The 17,277-nt window shown below is 44.8% G+C and overlaps 1 protein-coding gene across 11 annotated transcripts in view; it reads right to left on the bottom strand.

The window, feature by feature from the left end:
• ADCK1 (aarF domain containing kinase 1) overlaps positions 1 to 17,277 on the bottom strand; it is a 122,350-nt gene that overhangs the window by 73,181 nt on the left and 31,892 nt on the right. For 10 of the 11 annotated variants that reach the window (XM_034643183.1, XM_034643179.1, XM_002926358.4 and 7 more), the window contains one exon: positions 3,326 to 3,529. The exons of the other annotated variant lie outside the window; for it this stretch is intronic. In XM_034643183.1, coding sequence (XP_034499074.1) covers positions 3,326 to 3,370 — 45 coding nt within the window. In that variant the 5' untranslated portion in view covers positions 3,371 to 3,529. The remainder of the gene's footprint in view (positions 1 to 3,325; positions 3,530 to 17,277) is intronic. 11 annotated transcript variants of the gene reach the window in all.

Genomic DNA, 17,277 nt, shown 5'->3' with positions numbered 1-17,277 from the left:
TTCTTTGCTTGGGTCCCTCTCCAAGTTCTCCTCTCCCTCAGGCTCACGTTATGAAAAAAATATTCGAGGCCCTTCATAGTGTGACCTTAGCACCAACTTTGCAACCTCAGCTCCACTATTCACCAACCTGAACCCCATATGCTAGTCAACAGACTATTCATCACGTAACCTCTGTACTTTATGCTTTCTGGTGCCTTAGCCCACCTCATCAATCAGAAGTCCCCTCCACCAACCTCCACCTCCTCCAATCCTTCAGAAAGCCTCCACCCACCCAATGTAACCTAACTCTCTCCCTGTTCCTGTCTCTCTCTCTCTTTCCTATAAACCCTGTGGGCATTTACATGGCCAGATACTATAGTGATGTGTACCTCCCAATGACCCCAGACTACAAGGGCTGGAATGAGGTCTTACCCATCCTTGGCTGCACCCAAAGCTTCCAGCCCTGTGCCTTCCTCACTAAATACCAACTGCTTGGATAACAGAGAGAAGGAATGGAAAATAAAGGAACAGGTATTAGAACAGAACTACAGGGGCGCCTGGGTGGCACAGCGGTTAAGTGTCTGCCTTCGGCTCAGGGCGTGATCCCGGCGTTATGGGATCGAGCCCCACATCAGGCTCCTCCGCTATGAGCCTGCTTCTTCCTCTCCCACTCCCCCTGCTTGTGTTCCCTCTCTCGCTGGCTGTCTCTATCTCTGTCAAATAAATAAATAAAATCTTANAAAAAAAAAAAAAAAAAAAAAGAACAGAACTACAGACTGTTCATGACTGCAGGGAGCCTCTGAGGACTCCTAGTCCAGAAGAGGAATGTGTAAGGATGGGCTGGTTGTCAGAACCCTGCCAGGTCCTCCAGCAGGGAGCCAAGAACTTCTGGGGAACAAGGTGGTCAACAGCCTCATGGCTTAGGCCTGTGTCTCCCCCGTTCAGGGTGCAAAGGTGTCAGCCTGGGCTCCTTCCACAGCATGAACCACGACCAGGAGAAGAAAGAATTCGAGCCTCAGCCACCTGTCAGGGCTCCCCTCTGCTGGAAAGGGCCAAGTCTTCAGCCTCCTTCCCTGACGCTCAAGCTCCGGCGCCATCTGCTGGCTAAGGTCGGCACTGCACCAGGACCTACAGTCCCAAGGGCAGTTAGGGGACCAAGGTGGAGACCATTCCCAACCCTCCAGACCCCAGGTCACTTTGGAGTCACCAGAAATGATCCCACCTCCCAGAGTTCGGGCTTCTAACTGCTTCCCAGAACCTGTCCTTCAGGACTTAACCCTAGCATTTAAAATAAAAGGAAAAAAAAGCAAGTTTCTTTCTGGTAATACTAGCTGAGAAACTTCCAAGACACAGATATACAGACATAGAGAACAAATTTCCAAATGATTTCTGCCAAACAGGAGCTCTGTTACATAGGAGACAAAGCACCGGCCTGGTAATCGGAAGATTGGAGGCCTCTCCTGTCGCTCACACCCTTCTCCCTTAGCTTTGTGGCCCCACCCCCACCCCCAGCCACAGATCCCTACGCCAGGACAGTGCCCCTTTATTCTGTCTCCCCTCCACAGTGATGGCACCAGCTGCCACGTAGGGGTTTGCACGGATTCAGAGCCACATGTAAATCATGGGGTTCAGAAGAGACGCACGCTCACTCTCATCTCCCACACCCTGTGGGGACACCCCTCAGGGCCAGCCCCATCTGCCTGGGACAGGGACTGGTGTGAGGACACTAGAGACCCTGTAAGGCCTCTGCTGATGGGAATGACCCTCAAGAGGCATGGCTGCAATCAACCAGTGCATCCCCAACACACCAGCCTCAAGCTCTCTCTGGCCACCCTGCCTGCTCTTCAGCCTGAGACTGAGGGGCAGCTACCCAGTCTTTGAGCTCCAGGGTCTTCAGAGCCCCTTGAACCCAGCCAGCAGATGCTGATACTCGACAGTCTCAGCTTCCTTTAACCACATTCCCGAAACCAGGGATGGAACAGAGCTTTCCACTGAGGGTCCCAGGGCAGGTGTGGAGCCCACAATCAGTGGGATGCACTCAGACCTCTTCCTGGCGGGTAGAGCTGCTCCCCGTCAGTGTCATGGGAAAGTAGGGAGGAGGAGGGAAGTGCAAAGTGAGTGACTTTCCCCACCCTCACACCCCCACATCCACCTACCCTGCTTCCCACACAGCCCCTTTCCCCTCCCTCCACCCACAGACTGAGAAAGTGTGTCACCAGGGAACAAATGCCATCTTCCCAGGAGGGAGGAGGAGGAGGCAGGGGGAGACGAAAGATTTCAATTGTGTGCCTGTGGGGGCCGAGGTAAGAAACCAGAGGTTGCTGAGCTTCCCAGCTGTGAAGGACGCCCCCTCAGAACCGTGACCTTGACATTAGCCTCCCTTCTCGGAGGGCTCGAGACCTGTGGGGCAGGAGCCACAGGCCACCATGCTCAGGACTCCATGGCTAGGGGGACCTAGAGAAGAGGCCCTGAAGATGCAGACGAAATCTTTTGACCCCAAACAGCCTTTGGCCAGCTGGGTGGGCCCCACCATGAAGCTGATACCCCAAACTTCTCATCTCACTCCACCCTGGCTTACAGGGGGCCATTGACCTGCTCTTGCCTCCCCCTCCGGCTCTCCACAGACAAGTCGGCCTCCAAGGGTTAATCTGCTGCCTTCCTTCCCTTGCATCCGCCCCCACTGAGCTGCCACATGCCAGCAATGATGCACCTCGCACTGTTATTACAGTAATTTATTTAGTTTTAATTTGGGGGTGAATCTCGTGCTAAAGGAAGCAGGAGGCCAATAGTCTTGGCAAGAAGCAAAGCCATGCATGGGCCTGTGCCATGCCAGTCCTGTCCCCTCTGCCTGGGGGTCCCTCCATCCTGACCCTGCTCCTCGGCCTGTGGCCTTGGTCCTGACTCTGGCCCTAAATGGGGTTTACCCTTCGCTGAATCTCCTCCACCTAAGCCTTTATCCCTCATCTGCAAAATGGGGTAAATAACAGCACCTACCTCCTACGTCTGCCGTGAGGACGAGGCGAGATAATGCAGGGAACACAGCACAGCTGTTCTCACACAGTAAACCCTCCATAACCGATAGATGTTACTGGGTTGAACCCTATGAATCACATTGCATCGCAGAACAAAAGCAGTTGCATATCCACTATTTCAGATCGTTCAACTAATCTTTTTTACGGAGGGCCACTGAGGTGCCTTCTAACCCCTTTGATTTCACTACTAAGGGTTGCCGGAAAGTACCTTTCCGCGACAGTGGCAGAGCCCCAGCCCCCGGCAGCGAGAGCTCTGCCAGGGCCTTCGAGAAGCACAGCAGCCCCGGACCCAGCCATCGCGCCCCGGCAGCTACCTCCTTGCCCAGGTCCTCGCGGATGACCTGCTGGACCTCTTGCATGCTGCTCCGCGGGGCCTGGCTGTGGAGCACCTTCAGCGTGCTGGTGTATTCCTCTGGCAGCAGGTAGTCCAGGGCCCCCAGGTGCTGACCCACCTTGATGAAAGTGCCCCGGTTGGCACAGCAGAGCTCACAGAGACGCCTGGCAGAACGGAGGTGCACCTGCAGGGAGACAGGCCAGGGCCAGAGAGGGGTGAGTGCCCACTGTCCACTGGCCATCATTCCCTCTTCCTGCCCCCTCTGCTGGAACACCCTGATTCGCTGCCCAGAGTACACACACACGCACACACACACACGCACGCACACACACACTTTCATTCGCCTTCTGCCTCAACACTCTCCTTCAGTCTTGGTACTTAGAGCAGTCAATTCCAGCCTCAGCCTGAGGCCGGCCTCCTCAGATGGCCCGATGCTCCCATGCTTCTGGTCTTCTTCCCATCAAAACTCACCTAGCCCAGGAACCAGAGCATTCGTTCAAGGCTTTTAACCAAATCTAATCTACTAATGATTCATGTGAGGGTACACGGAGTACATGAACGTGCCACCCAAGCCTCAGACATACTAATAACACGATCTGCTTAGAGGTCTACAATTTCTAAAACACAGTCAATGCATTATTTCTTTGAATCCTTACAGCAGCTCAGGGAATCAGGTACTGGTATCTTTAAAAATAAGAAACTCAGATGTTGTGCTTATGAAGAAATAGCTAATAAAGGTCACAGGAAGGTCTAGAAAATGCTCCAAACCTAGGGCTCTTTTAACCCAGCACACTTGCACACGGATCTCCTCTTAACTGGAAGAAAAGTTTACCGGGAAATGGCAGGTGCATGGAGCAGGCAGCTGGGCGGGTCGTCTAAGACACGGCAGCCTTAACTTGCAGCCTGATGCCCTCTGTCCTTCCAGAGCTGGGAGATGGCCCCCCTTGGGCCCCAGTCCCCAGTTATCACTCTAGCCCAACTGAGGGTCTTGGAACTGTGAGGGTCCTGCCTCCCTGGAGCTACAGCTTCCAAGGCAGGATGGGGCGATGGGCACAGACAGAAGGAAAGGGAGCCGAGGGCCCTGTGGGAACCTCTTCCACCCATGAAATCAACCAAGAAGGGGTAAACATCTACAATGGACTTATACTCTCTTGAGTGTTACGGAAGATGGTGACGTAATTAAGCGCACCTTAGAGGCAATAAACCACCTAAGGAGTTAAATAACTTTCGGCAACAACGATGGAAGAAACAGTTAAAAATCCTATACAATTAGTTGCCAAGTGAACCATACAGAAAAACGTTACTTTAGAAATTAAGAAGATAACACCACAGCCCTCCACACCCTCGTCCCAGCAGGCAGGGAGCCCATCTGCCCTGTCCCGCCACAGCAGAGTAGATACCCCAGACTCCAGCCCTGGGAGCTGTCCTGAGGTCTTGCGGGCAGCCACTGTTGGCTCTGCCGGACACCTCCGCCTCCCACCCCAATGCACTCTTGAGGAACCCTATATACACATGGCTCCATCCCCCTGGGCAGAGTCCTCCAGCCTTGATGCGGATACCTGGTCCAAGCTGGGCCATGGAGAGTCTTTTTTCCCTGAGAGGAAGACACAGGGAGAAGGAAATTAATCCTAAGAAATTAAAAGAGAGAGCATGCTCTTAGATGGGTCGAAGGATTGTGGGAAAGGGGTAGATTCTCTTTAAGACTTTGGAGCTGGGGACTCAGCAGACCTGTGGCAGACGGTGGGAAATCAGGGCTGGGAGCGGGGGGCAAGGCCACGCTCAAGCCCTGGTTTTGAGGAAGTGAGAAAGAAGGCAAACATGGAAACATGGAACTGGGCATTCTCTCACAGAGCAAAGGTCCAGGCTGCTGTGAACAAATGACGTTTTGGTGCTCAAATAAACATTTCCCAAATTCCAGCCCAGAAGAGGAGAGGTCATAATCACTGGCAGAATAAGAGGCATCCACAACCCATCAGTCCTGAGATACAGCACGGCTGCAGCCCCTGTCCAGCCACACTCCCAGCTGGGCTGCACTGGCAGCCAGCGGCCGTCTCCCCCAGGGAGGCAGCTCAGCCCCCACATCAAAGCTGCTCTGAGTCAAGGCCACAAGGAAGGAGAGGACTGGAAGGTGTGGTGAGGACACACCCCACTTTCCCCTCCCTGCCCAGTAAAAACCTCAGCCACTGTGTATTCACTGGGACTTGTAGCAGGCCAGGTTCCATGCCCTCCAGCACATGGGAAGATGTGACCGAGCCACTCGCACACACAGAATGACTCGCGACACCAGGATCACATTGAGAACCACAGGAGCTCAGATGCAAGAAACAAGGGGGCAGACCTCCACCTCAGCCTTGCAGGCGGGAGGCCCTCGGCGGAGTTCTGTCCTCGTTCACTACCCCTCAGTCCCAGAGGGGACAGCTGCTTTATGCGCTTACTGCTTCCCTACCCTTAGAATCTTCTTTCACTCCTTTTAGGAGTGAAGAACCTTTTACTTTTACCAGTTAATAATCTTTTCTATTAAATTTTCCCCACTTGAACCCTCTTGCACCATTGGTGGGAATGCAAACTGGCGCAGTCACTCTGGAAAATAGTATGGGGGGTTCCTCCAAAAGTTAAAAATAGAACTACCCCACAACCCAGCAATTGCGCTACTAGGTATTTACTCAAAGCATACAAAAATACTAATTCAAAGGGTTACATGCATCCTGATGTTTATAGCAGCAGTATCTACACTAGCCAAATTATGGAAACAGCCCAAGTGCCATTGACTGATGAATGAATAAAGAAGACGTGACATATATATATATATATATATATATATATGTATTCATATATATATGAATATTACTCAGCCATAAAAGAGAATGAAATCTTGCCATTTGCAATGACATGGATGGAGCTAGAGAGTATTATACTAAACAAAATAAATAAGTCACCCAGAGAAAGACAAATACCATATGATCTCACTCATATGTGGAATTTAAGAAACAAAACAAACAAGCAAAGGGGAAAAATAGAGAGAGAGGGCCAAACTAAGAAACACTCTTAACTGGGGTGCCTGGGTGGCTCAGTCGTTAAACGTATGCCTTCGGCTCAGGTCATGATCCCAGGGTCATGGGATCGAGCCCTCCATCGGGCTCCCTGCTCAGTGGGAAGCCTGCTTCTCCCCCTCCCACTCCCCCTGCTTGTGTTCCCTCTCTCGCTGTCTCTCTCGCTGTCAAATAAATAAATAAAATCTCAAAAAAAAATGAAAGAAAGAAAGAAACACTCTTAACTATAGAGAACTGATGGTTCCCAGAGGGGAGGGGGGCGGAGGGATGGGAGAAACAGGTGACAGGGATTAAGGAGCACACTTGCTGTGATGAGCACCGGGTGACACATGAAGTGTTGAGCCATTATATTATAAACCTAACTCTAATATTACATTGTATGTTAACTAACTGGAATTTAAGTTAAAAACTTGAATAAACAGGGGCGCCTGGGTGACACAGCAGTTAAGCGTCTGCCTTCAGCTCAGGGCGTGATTCCGGCGCTATGGGATCAAGCCCCACATCAGGCTCCTCCGCTATAAGCCTGCTTCTCCCTCTCCCACTCCCCCTGCTTGTGTTCCCTCTCTCACTGGCTGTCTCTATCTCTGTCGAATAAATAAATAAAATCTTAAAAAAAAAAACTTGAATAAATAGTCAATAAATAAATAAATAAAAGACTGGATTCCATTCTTTTTAACACAGTGTGTGTTCTGCAGTTTACTTACACGTAATCAGTGTAAAATAAAGATCCCAGAAATTTCTTAAAAAATGTTTTCCCCAGTCAGATTACTGGTGTGACTGGTCCCTGATGGATACACAGGATTGGTCTCTGAAATCAAATTTGAATAAATTAGGATAAAAAGAAGGGCCTTTCAGATCAAGAGGACAGTACGGCAGCTCGTCCATGCTGAAGACCTGCTACACCGCCTTCTTTGGCTGGACTCACACCTGCATCTGTCTGTGCCACTGGCAGCCCTCAGGAAGCCCCAGCCTAGGTGCTGGTAGCTAAATGATGGAAAAAAAGAAGAAAGAATGAAAGCATCAGCCCACTGCCCCTCACCCGCGGCTGGAGCCAGTCCTACGAAGGGTATCCCTTGTAACAAAGTGATAGTCATGTTCAAGACATTGTGTGAACAATACAGGGAGCCCTCTCTGGTCACACAAGCTCAGGAAAGCTGGTCGACCCCCAGCTCACCAGCCACTTGGTACATCAGCCCTAGGGGCAGAGACCATGTGTCCCCTGTATGCTCTGTGTACCTCAGGGCAAGTGGTGCGTGCACCATAAATGGAGATGGATGACAACTATGGGTTATACGCTCACAAAACCGTCCCCCATGAAGCTGAGTCAGCATTTACTGCAAATGGCACCCACATTTCAACTAAAGAAGCCCCAAAGTCACCTTCAACCAGCTTCTAAATAAACACACACACACACACACACACACACACACACACACAGAGAGAGAGAGAGAGAGAGGTGAGGGATAGTGCCACTCACCAAAAACCTGTAAGTGTTCTTTTAAGGCCAAAAGACACAAATGCTGAACACAGTAGGGCCTCTGATCTCCAGGGTCCCTTTTCATCTCCAGCTCCTAGGGCTTCACTGTCCTTTGGAATCAGAAGGCAGGTCCCATTCAGAATTTCAAGAAACTGCTAGCTTAGTAAAAACTCCCTTTCAGCATTCATTTCCTTAATCTGATACCTAAAGGGGCTGCACCTGCTGGTGGCAGGGACTATCCACAGGGATCCCACAGATCTCTACCCCCTAGAAACTCCCCCCGCCCCGTCCCGGACAAGGAGTATGCTCAATGAAAAGACAAAGTCTCTGGAACCTCTGGACCTCGGCATTCCTCTGAATCTAGTCCTGCAAGCTACACATCTTCGGGCATTGCACCTACGTAGGCCTAGGCCCCAGGAAGGACACGTAGATCAATGAAAGCTAGTTGATACCAGTTCCGTCCCACAGAACCTGCTGCAGTGATGGAAACATTCTGCACCTGCACTGTCCAATAACACAGCGGCCACCAGCTACCTGTGGCTACTGGACACTTGAAATGCAGCTAATGTGACGGAGGAACTGAATTCTTCATTTTATTTAATTTTAAATAATTTAAATTTAAATCATCACATGTGGCAAGTGGCTACTATACTGGACAGCTCAGGCTTATAAATCAGTAACTCTAATAAATAATCATTTATTTAGTGCCCTGTTCCACATACTATTTCTGGCCTACAATAAAAGCTAAAATATAGGTGGTTGTTACTGTTTTTAAATCTCCCCAATATCTCTGTAAAACAGATCTCAATATGTGTCTCTAAGGATGACAAAATAATCTCAGAGAGGTTGAGTGACAGTCCCAAGGTCCCAGAGTCAGCAAAGGGTGAGAGGTTGGTGTGTTTAACCACATGTCAGGGAGCAGGCATGAACTGAATTTCTCTATGTACGTGCACTGCAGGGATGCAAGCATTGTGGGGATGGTCTCCCTGAGCAAGGAGCTTACATCCAGACAAGGGGAGGACGTGCATCCAGGAGCTGGAATCACCTATGGCAGGTGAAAAAGGTAGCTGCCCGGTAGCTCCCAGGTATGACATGTGCTGGAGAGAGCACCAGCCTGGCGTCGGGGTGGCCACAGAAGCTGAATCAAGTGTATACAGTTTAAAAGGCCAATGAAAGCCATAGTCAGTCTTGAATACAACAAGAAGGAGTCATAAAACATAATGATTAACAGCACTGGCTTTGGAATGAAAAAGACCTGGGTTCAAATCCTACTTTGCTACTTATTTGTCATATAACCTTGCACAAGTTCATTAACTTTGGGGCTTCAGTTTCCTCATCAGTAAAAGGAGAACAGTGGTAACTGTCACTGGGATGGTCCCATGAAGCAATGCATAAAGAAGAGTTCAGCACAGGGCTCAGCACGCAGTCAGTGCTCAATATAGAATCAAAAAAGATGGTGGGGGGGGACCAATGTCCCTAGAAAAATGAAATAAAAAAAAAAAAAAGAACACTCTAGACCCATCCACTCCTTATACCAACAAGTCTGGATCACAATCTAATAGATAGCTAACAATAGCTAATTTCATGCTCCATCATCTGAATGGCATAGCATCCATGCATAAGAAATGCAAATAGCAACAGAGCGTCATTCTACTAAATACACTGACTTCAGGTTCTCTGCTCCAAAGGCCTGCCTACTTCTTTTACTGCCCTAACACCGACCACCCATCTGCTCACTGACCCCAGTGCTGCCTTTCCCAAGCACCTGGTTTCACCGGCTGGCTGGGTGTATGGCTACAGCATGTCCTCACTGCACAGGCCTGACATTCCCCCTTCTGTCCCTGCCAAAATAGGGTAGGAACAGCTGGTATGGTCTCCCTGCCCCTCCTCCAACTTCATTTTCACTCCCAGCTCAATAACTTGCCTTATGATTATCTTATTACCAATAATCTTGCTGTAATTAGTTTTAATCTGCCTCATATTAATTAAAAGCATTGTTATTAGCCAGCTTGGTTTGGGGCTTGGGAAGGGGGCAGTGAATAGCTAATAAGATCAATTCAGTGCTGATTAATTATTGATTGGGAGGGATGGAGCAAAGGCCCAAAGAGGGCAATTCCTGACTCATGTCTAAATACCCAGGAGCATGGGGTTTGGCCTCCAAACTCAGCAGAAAGTTACCAAAGTCAGACTAAATCGACAAGGCTCCCCATCAAAACTGGGCAGTAATCTCCAATGGAGTTTAGAGCTGTTTGTGACACAAAGAGGAAAGAGACAGACACACATAGAGACCCCACATGACACAGGAAAAAAGAGAGAGAGAATGAAAGAGGAAGTAAAAGACAGATCCCAAAACAAAAATTTTTGATTAATTCTTCTAGTCAAAAAAATCAAGATCCAAAGGAAATGTAATGAAATGTAAACAGTGGTTTCTCTAGGCTGTGAGATCACAAGAGTATTTTTTCTTCTTCATAGCTTTTTCTATATTTTTCAAATTTCTTAAAACTCATATGTACTGTGTCAATAACGGGGAAGAAATTTTTTTAAATCATCCAACCTTCAACATCTTCTACAAACATACAAGTCCAGCTGATTTTTGTTTTTTCAAATTTACAAATAATGGCTGTTTAGGCACTGGACACCAGGCAGCAAAGGACAGTGATTCCTGAGCAATGGGAAACCAAATAAGGTGAACCCTATGATTGTCCCAGTTTATTGCATCAAGAGTTTCCAGGCCCAACGTCAGGAAAGGAACCCAGGAAGTGCTGGGAGAAGTCCCTGAGTTGAGGAGATGGAGCTGGGAGTCCAGGAAGGCCAAAGCAACTAGGGTTCACAGGACAGAGTACTGGAGAGGAAAGAGCTAGACAAAGCAGCAGCAATGAGGATGTGTGGAGGATCCACCTCACATATTCAGCACACGCACATCAGAAAACCACTTGGGGGCGCCTGGGTGGCACAGCGGTTAAGCGTCTGCCTTCGGCTCAGGGCGTGATCCCGGCGTTATGGGATCGAGCCCCATAACAGGCTCCTCCGCTATGAGCCTGCTTCTTCCTCTCCCACTCCCCCTGCTTGTGTTCCCTCTCTCGCTGGCTGTCTCTATCTCTGTCTCTATCACATAAATAAATAAAATCTTTAAAAAAAAAAAAAAAAAAAAAAAAAAAGAAAAGAAAAAGAAAACCACTTGAGTCCAGAGAAAGAACCACCCAAAAAGACTAGGGTTAACAGTAGCCAGTGCTCACATAGGACCTATTTCACCAGCCAGACTGGAAAATCTTGTAATTCTTGAGGCACTTGTTAGAATACCCAGAAGGGGCATGCCTCAATGATGAGGAATAGCCCAAAGTAAATTTATTGCTCCATTCCCATCCAACAAATATTAAAAGAAAGGTCTGAAAAAGAATGAAACTGTTTCCAAGTACTGTGTGTCCCAAAACAAAGCTTAAGAGTATTTATAAAAATACAAAAAAATCCAGCACAAAAAAAGATAAAAGTGCAGTGTCTGGCACCTAAGAAGAAATTACCAGGTATGCAAAGGAGCAGAATAATATGACAAAAAATGAGAGGAAAACTAACCAACCAAAACCAACTCAGAACTAAAAATAATAACAATAAAATATAATTTAAAAAAACCCAGAACTGAAACCTATATTAGAATTACTACAGAGAACATTAAAACCATTATTATAACTGCACTTCACATGTTCAAAAGTTGAGCAGAAACAAGAACAATATTTTTTTAAAAAGAGAGTGCAACCCAAATGAAAATTCTAGAAATGAAACTGTAATCTGTGATGTTAAAAATACACTGGATGGGATTAATGGCAGTTAGACAATGCAGAAGAAAAGATTAGTGAACTTAAAGACCTAGCAATAGAAACTATTCCAAATGAAATACACAAAGAAAAAAGAACTTTTTAAAAAATAGAAAGAGATCAGTGATCTGTGGGACAAATTCAAGCAACCTAGTAAACATGTAGTTGGAGTCCCCAAAGAAAAGGAGATAGGAGAGGGTAGAGAAAAAATATGTAAAGAAATAATGGCTGAAAATTTTTCAAATTTTTCTAAAAAAAGAAAACACTATAAACCAACAGATCCAAGAATGTCAAAAAGCCCCAACCATAAGAAACATGAAGGAAACTACATAATTAAATTATTCAAAATCAGTAATAAAGAGAAAAATCTTAAAAGTATCCAGAGAAAAAAGATACATCATGGACAAAGGAACAAAAAGAAGAATGACAGCAGATTTCTCACTGGCAACAATACAAGCAGAAGTTAATAGAGCAACATCTCTGAAAGCACTGAAAGAAAACCCAGAATTCTATATCCAGCAAAAACATCTTTCAAGGGACACCTGGGTGGCTCAGTCAGTTAAGCGTCTGCCTTTGGCTCAGGTCATGATCCCACTTGATCCTGGGATTGAGTCCCACATCGGGCTCCTTGCTCAGCGGGGAGCCTGCTTCTCCCTCTGCCTCTGCCCCTCCCCCTGGTTGTGCACCCTCTGACAAATAAATAAATATTTTTTTTTAATCTTTCAAAAACATAAAGGTAAAATGAAACTCTTTCAGGCATATAAAGCTCACAGAACTCATCTCCCTGTACAACAAAAAAAAAAAATGTTAAAGGATATCCTTCAGGTAGAAGGAAAAGGATATGGGAGAGAAATATGGATCTATATGAAAGAAGAGAGACTACAAATAGTAACTTCATAGGTGAATATGCAAGAATTTTTTTCTTATATTCTGTATCTCTTTAAAAGATGACTGACTGCTTAAACAAAAATGATAACAAAGTAATGTGGAGTTTATAACATATGTAAAAGCAAGATGTATTACATTAATAGCACAAAGGCTAGGAAGAAAGAAATGAAAGTACGCTATTATAAGATTTTTATACTCTGTGAAGTGGTATAATGTCACTTGAATGCAGAATGTGACAAGTAAAACTGTAAACTCACACAATCACTAAAATAACAAAAAAGCAACAAAGGAAATAAAATAGAACCATAAAAAATATTCAATCCAAAAGAAAGTATGAGACGAAACAAGAAATAAAGAGCTAATAGGACAAACAAAAAACAAATAAGATGAAAGACATAAATCTAATATAACAATAATCCCATTAAATAAAAATGGCCTAAACACCCCAATTAAAAGCCAAAAATTGTCAATTTGTATAAAAAAGAAAGATTCCTGGTGTGCCTGGGTGGCTCAGTCAGTTAAGTGCCCTACTCTGGATTTTGGCTCAGGGCATCATCTCGGGGTTGTGAGATCAAGCCCCATGTTGGGCTCTGCACTGGGCGTGGAGCCCGCTTAAGATTCTCCCCCTCTCCCTCTGCCCCTCCCACTCCTCTCTCTTTCTCTCCCTCTCCCTCTGCCTCTTCCCCCGCTCATGCTTGCTCACTCTCCCTTGCTCTCTCTCTCAAATAAATGCCAACACTAGTTAAAATAAAGCTGGAATGGTGACGTCTATATCAGACAAGAAAATGTCTATCCAATTCTACCCAGTTCTATCTAATTCAATTGTGTCACAGCTGAATTCTACCAAACATTTAAGGAGGAAATAATGTCAATTCCACTCAAACTCTTCCAGAAAACTGACAACAGAATACTTCCCAACTCATTCTAGGAGACCAGCATTACCCCAATATCAAAACCAGATGTTAAATACAAGGGGGGAGAAAAGCTACAGACCAATATTCACTGTGAAATAGATATAAAAATTCTTTTTAAAAATTTTTAGCTAATCAGGGGTGCCTGGGTGGCACAGCGGTTAAGCGTCTGCCTTCGGCTCAGGGCGTGATCCCGGCGTTATGGAATCGAGCCCCACATCAGGCTCCTCTGCTGTGAGCCTGCTTCTTCCTCTCCCACTCCCCCTGCTTGTGTTCCCTCTCTTGCTGGCTGTCTCTATCTCTGTCAAATAAATAAATAAAATCTTAAAAAAAAATTTTTTTAGCTAATCAAATCCAACAATTTAATAAAAGGCTGTATTCTCATTACATCCTATCAGGTGGTGCACAATTTTGATTTGTCTCCCTACAGGCAATGTTAACTTTGATCGCTTCATTAAGATGGTTATCCACCTGGCTTCCTCCCTTAAAGTTACTTATTTTCTCTTTATAATTAAATATTTTGCAAGGAAGAACTTCCAAATTTTATCAAACTCTCAATTTATTCATCTGTTTATTTTTGTCGATTTGAATTCATGGATTTCTACTTTTTTCCATAGATCACAGTCCATTACTATCATTGCTACCTCAGCCTCACAGAGCTATTTTGACCCACAATAAACTACACAGGTACCATCTGATACTTCTTCTTTTAAAGATTTTATTTATTTGACAGAGAGAGAGAGAGCACAAGCAGGGGGAGCAGCAGAGGGAGAGAGGGAGAAGCAGGCTCCCTACCGAGCAGGAAGCCCAACAAAGGGCCCAATCCCAGAAGCCCGGGATCATGATCTGAGCCGAAGGCAGACACTTAACCCACTGAGCCACCCAGGCGCCCCTGATTAGTTTTTGATATATGTATACATCCATGAAACTGTCACTATAATCAAGCAAGTAAGCATATCCACCACTCCCAAAAGCTTCCAATGTCCCTTTGTCAAGCTCCAACCCTCCACATATCTTCCATCTCCAGACAACTGATCTGCTTTCTGTCAGTATAATCCAGAATTTTCTAGAGTTTTATATAAATGACATCATACAGTTCATAACTATGTTGGGGGGGGCTGGCCTTTTTCACTCAACGTAACTTTTTGAGATCCATTTTGTTGTTGCATGTATCAACAGTTTATTGCTTTCCCTTACTGGGTAGTATTCCACTGCATGAATGTACCACAACTCATTTATTCATTCATCTGTTGATGTATATTTGGGTTGTTTCCAGTTTTGGAGTACCAATAAAGCTGCTATAAACATTCATGTACAAATCTCTGTGTGGACCTGTGGGTAAATACTCAGAGATGTAATGGTCAAATTGTGTGACAGGTAAATGTTAAATTGTTAAGAAATTAAACTGTTTTCTGAAGTGGTTGTGCATTTCACATTCCCACCACGGTGTATGAGAGCTCCTCCACATCCCCCCAATGTTGGTGTAAGAAGTCTCTCATTTTGGTCATTTTCATACATACATGCGTAATGATATTTCATTATGGTTTAAATTTGTATTTCCCAAAGACTAATGATGTTGAGCACCCTTTCCTTTGCTTACTTGTCATCTCTACATCTTCTCTGGTCAAATATCTGTCCAAATCTCTTGTCCATTTTTTAATGGGTTGTTTTCTTATAATTGAGTTACAGAAATTCTTCATATATTCCATACACAAGTACTTTATCAGATATATGATTTGCAAATATTTTCTCCCAGTCTTAGCTTGTTTTTCCTTTCTCTTAACAACATCTTCCAAAAAGAAGTTGTTTTTAATTTCGATAAAGTAAAATTAACCACTTTTTCTTTTATGGATCATGGTTTTGGTGTTGTACCTAAGAAATCTTTGCTTACCCCAAACTATAGCCATTTTCTCCTATGTTTTCTGCTACAAGTGTTACAGTTTTGAGTTTTTACATTTGGGTATGTGATCTATATGGAATCAGTTGTCACATGTAGTAGGAGGTGTGGATGAAAGTTTAATTCTGCATATGAATATCTAATAGTTCCAGTACGGTTTGTTGGAGAGAGAGATCTTTCTACACTGAATTGCCTCTGTCTCATTGTGAAAAATTGTTTGTATATGTGTGAGTCTATTTCTGGACTCCCCTACCTGTTCCATAGATCAGTTTGTTTATCTTTACATCAATCCCACACTGTCTTGACTACTCTAGGTTTATAAATTAGTCTCAAAATCAAATAGCATTTGTCCTCTAACTTTGTTCTTCTTTTTCAGTGTTACTTTCTAGCACAGACTCCAAAACTCTCTGCATTCCCATATGAACTTTAGAATCAGCTTGTCAATTTCTACAAAAGAGCTGCTGGGATCTTGACTGGGATTGCCATGAATCTATAGATCTATTTGGGGAGAACAGACATCTTAGCAATATTGAGTCTTTCTACCCATGAACATAATACACCTCTCCATGTATCAGGCCTTTTTAAAAACTTCTCTCAGCAATGTTCTGATTCATATATATCATATATAGAAATAGAAATAGAATAGAAATAGAAATTTCTCCTAAGAAAATAATCTAAGACATGGAAAACAGTCTATGTACAAAGATGTTCAGCACAGTGTTAATTATAATAGAAAAACATAGCAGATGCATCCTAAAAGTGGGAAAAGGGAATATATTGTTAAGTAAATCATGTGACAGTCACACAAAGAAGTATTAAGTTGCTATTTTAAATGGACTACATCATGACAATATGGAAAATGCTAAGAACACATTAAGGGATAAAAACAGTTCATTACATTGATAGAACACTATGGATGTAACAGAACAGTGTTAAGGTATATCAAGGGGCATCAGCTGAGTGTCTGACTCTTGGTTTCACCTCAGGTCATGACCTCATGGGTTGTAGGATCAAGCCCCACGTCAGACTCCTCACTCTCCTCACTAACCGGGGAGTCTGCTGGAAAGATTCTCTCCCTTCTTTGTCCCTCCCCCTACTCACCCACTTGCACTCTCTCTCTCAAAATGAATAAATAAATCTTTTTTAAAAAAAGGAAAAGAAGGTATATCAAAAATATAATGAGTTTGATTTGGTGAAATTATGGGTGATTTTTTCTTGAGTCTCTAAATTTTTTAATAACAATTATTGCTTTAATAAATGCTTTTCTATTTTTAAATCAAGAAATAATTCCCAGGGACGCCTGGGTGGCTCAGTCGTTAAGCGTCTGCCTTCGGCTCAGGGCGTGATCCCAACGTTCTGGGATAGAGCCCCACATCAGGCTCCTCCACTGGGAGCCTGCTTCTTCCTCTCCCACTCCACCTGCTTGTGTTCCCTCTCTCGCTGGCTGTCTCTCTGTCAAATAAATAAATAAAATCTTTAAAAAAAAAATAAAGAATTCCCAAACCAAAAAATTCACCATTTTAAAGTATACACACAATTCAGTTATTTGTACTACATCCACCAAGTTGTACAACTATCACTACTACCTAATTCCAGAACATTGTTTTATTTTTTAAAATTCAATTATATTTTTAATCACACTTCATATATACATGAAGTCATGAAGTCTTTGAAATAAAAAAAATTCATCTTCATTCAATTTATCAGTGCTTATTAATAAATGATAAATGTTGGGGCGCCTGGGTGGCACAGCGGTTAAGCGTCTGCCTTCGGCTCAGGGCGTGATCCCGGCGTTATGGGATCGAGCCCCACATCAGGCTCTTCTGCTATGAGCCTGCTTCTTCCTCTCCCACTCCCCCTGCTTGTGTTCCCTCTCTCGCTGGCTGTCTCTATCTCTGTC

Source organism: Ailuropoda melanoleuca, chromosome 14 (assembly GCF_002007445.2).
Source record: "Ailuropoda melanoleuca isolate Jingjing chromosome 14, ASM200744v2, whole genome shotgun sequence".
Lineage (NCBI taxonomy): Eukaryota > Metazoa > Chordata > Mammalia > Carnivora > Ursidae > Ailuropoda > Ailuropoda melanoleuca.
This window is presented reverse-complemented; position numbering and strand designations above follow the sequence as displayed.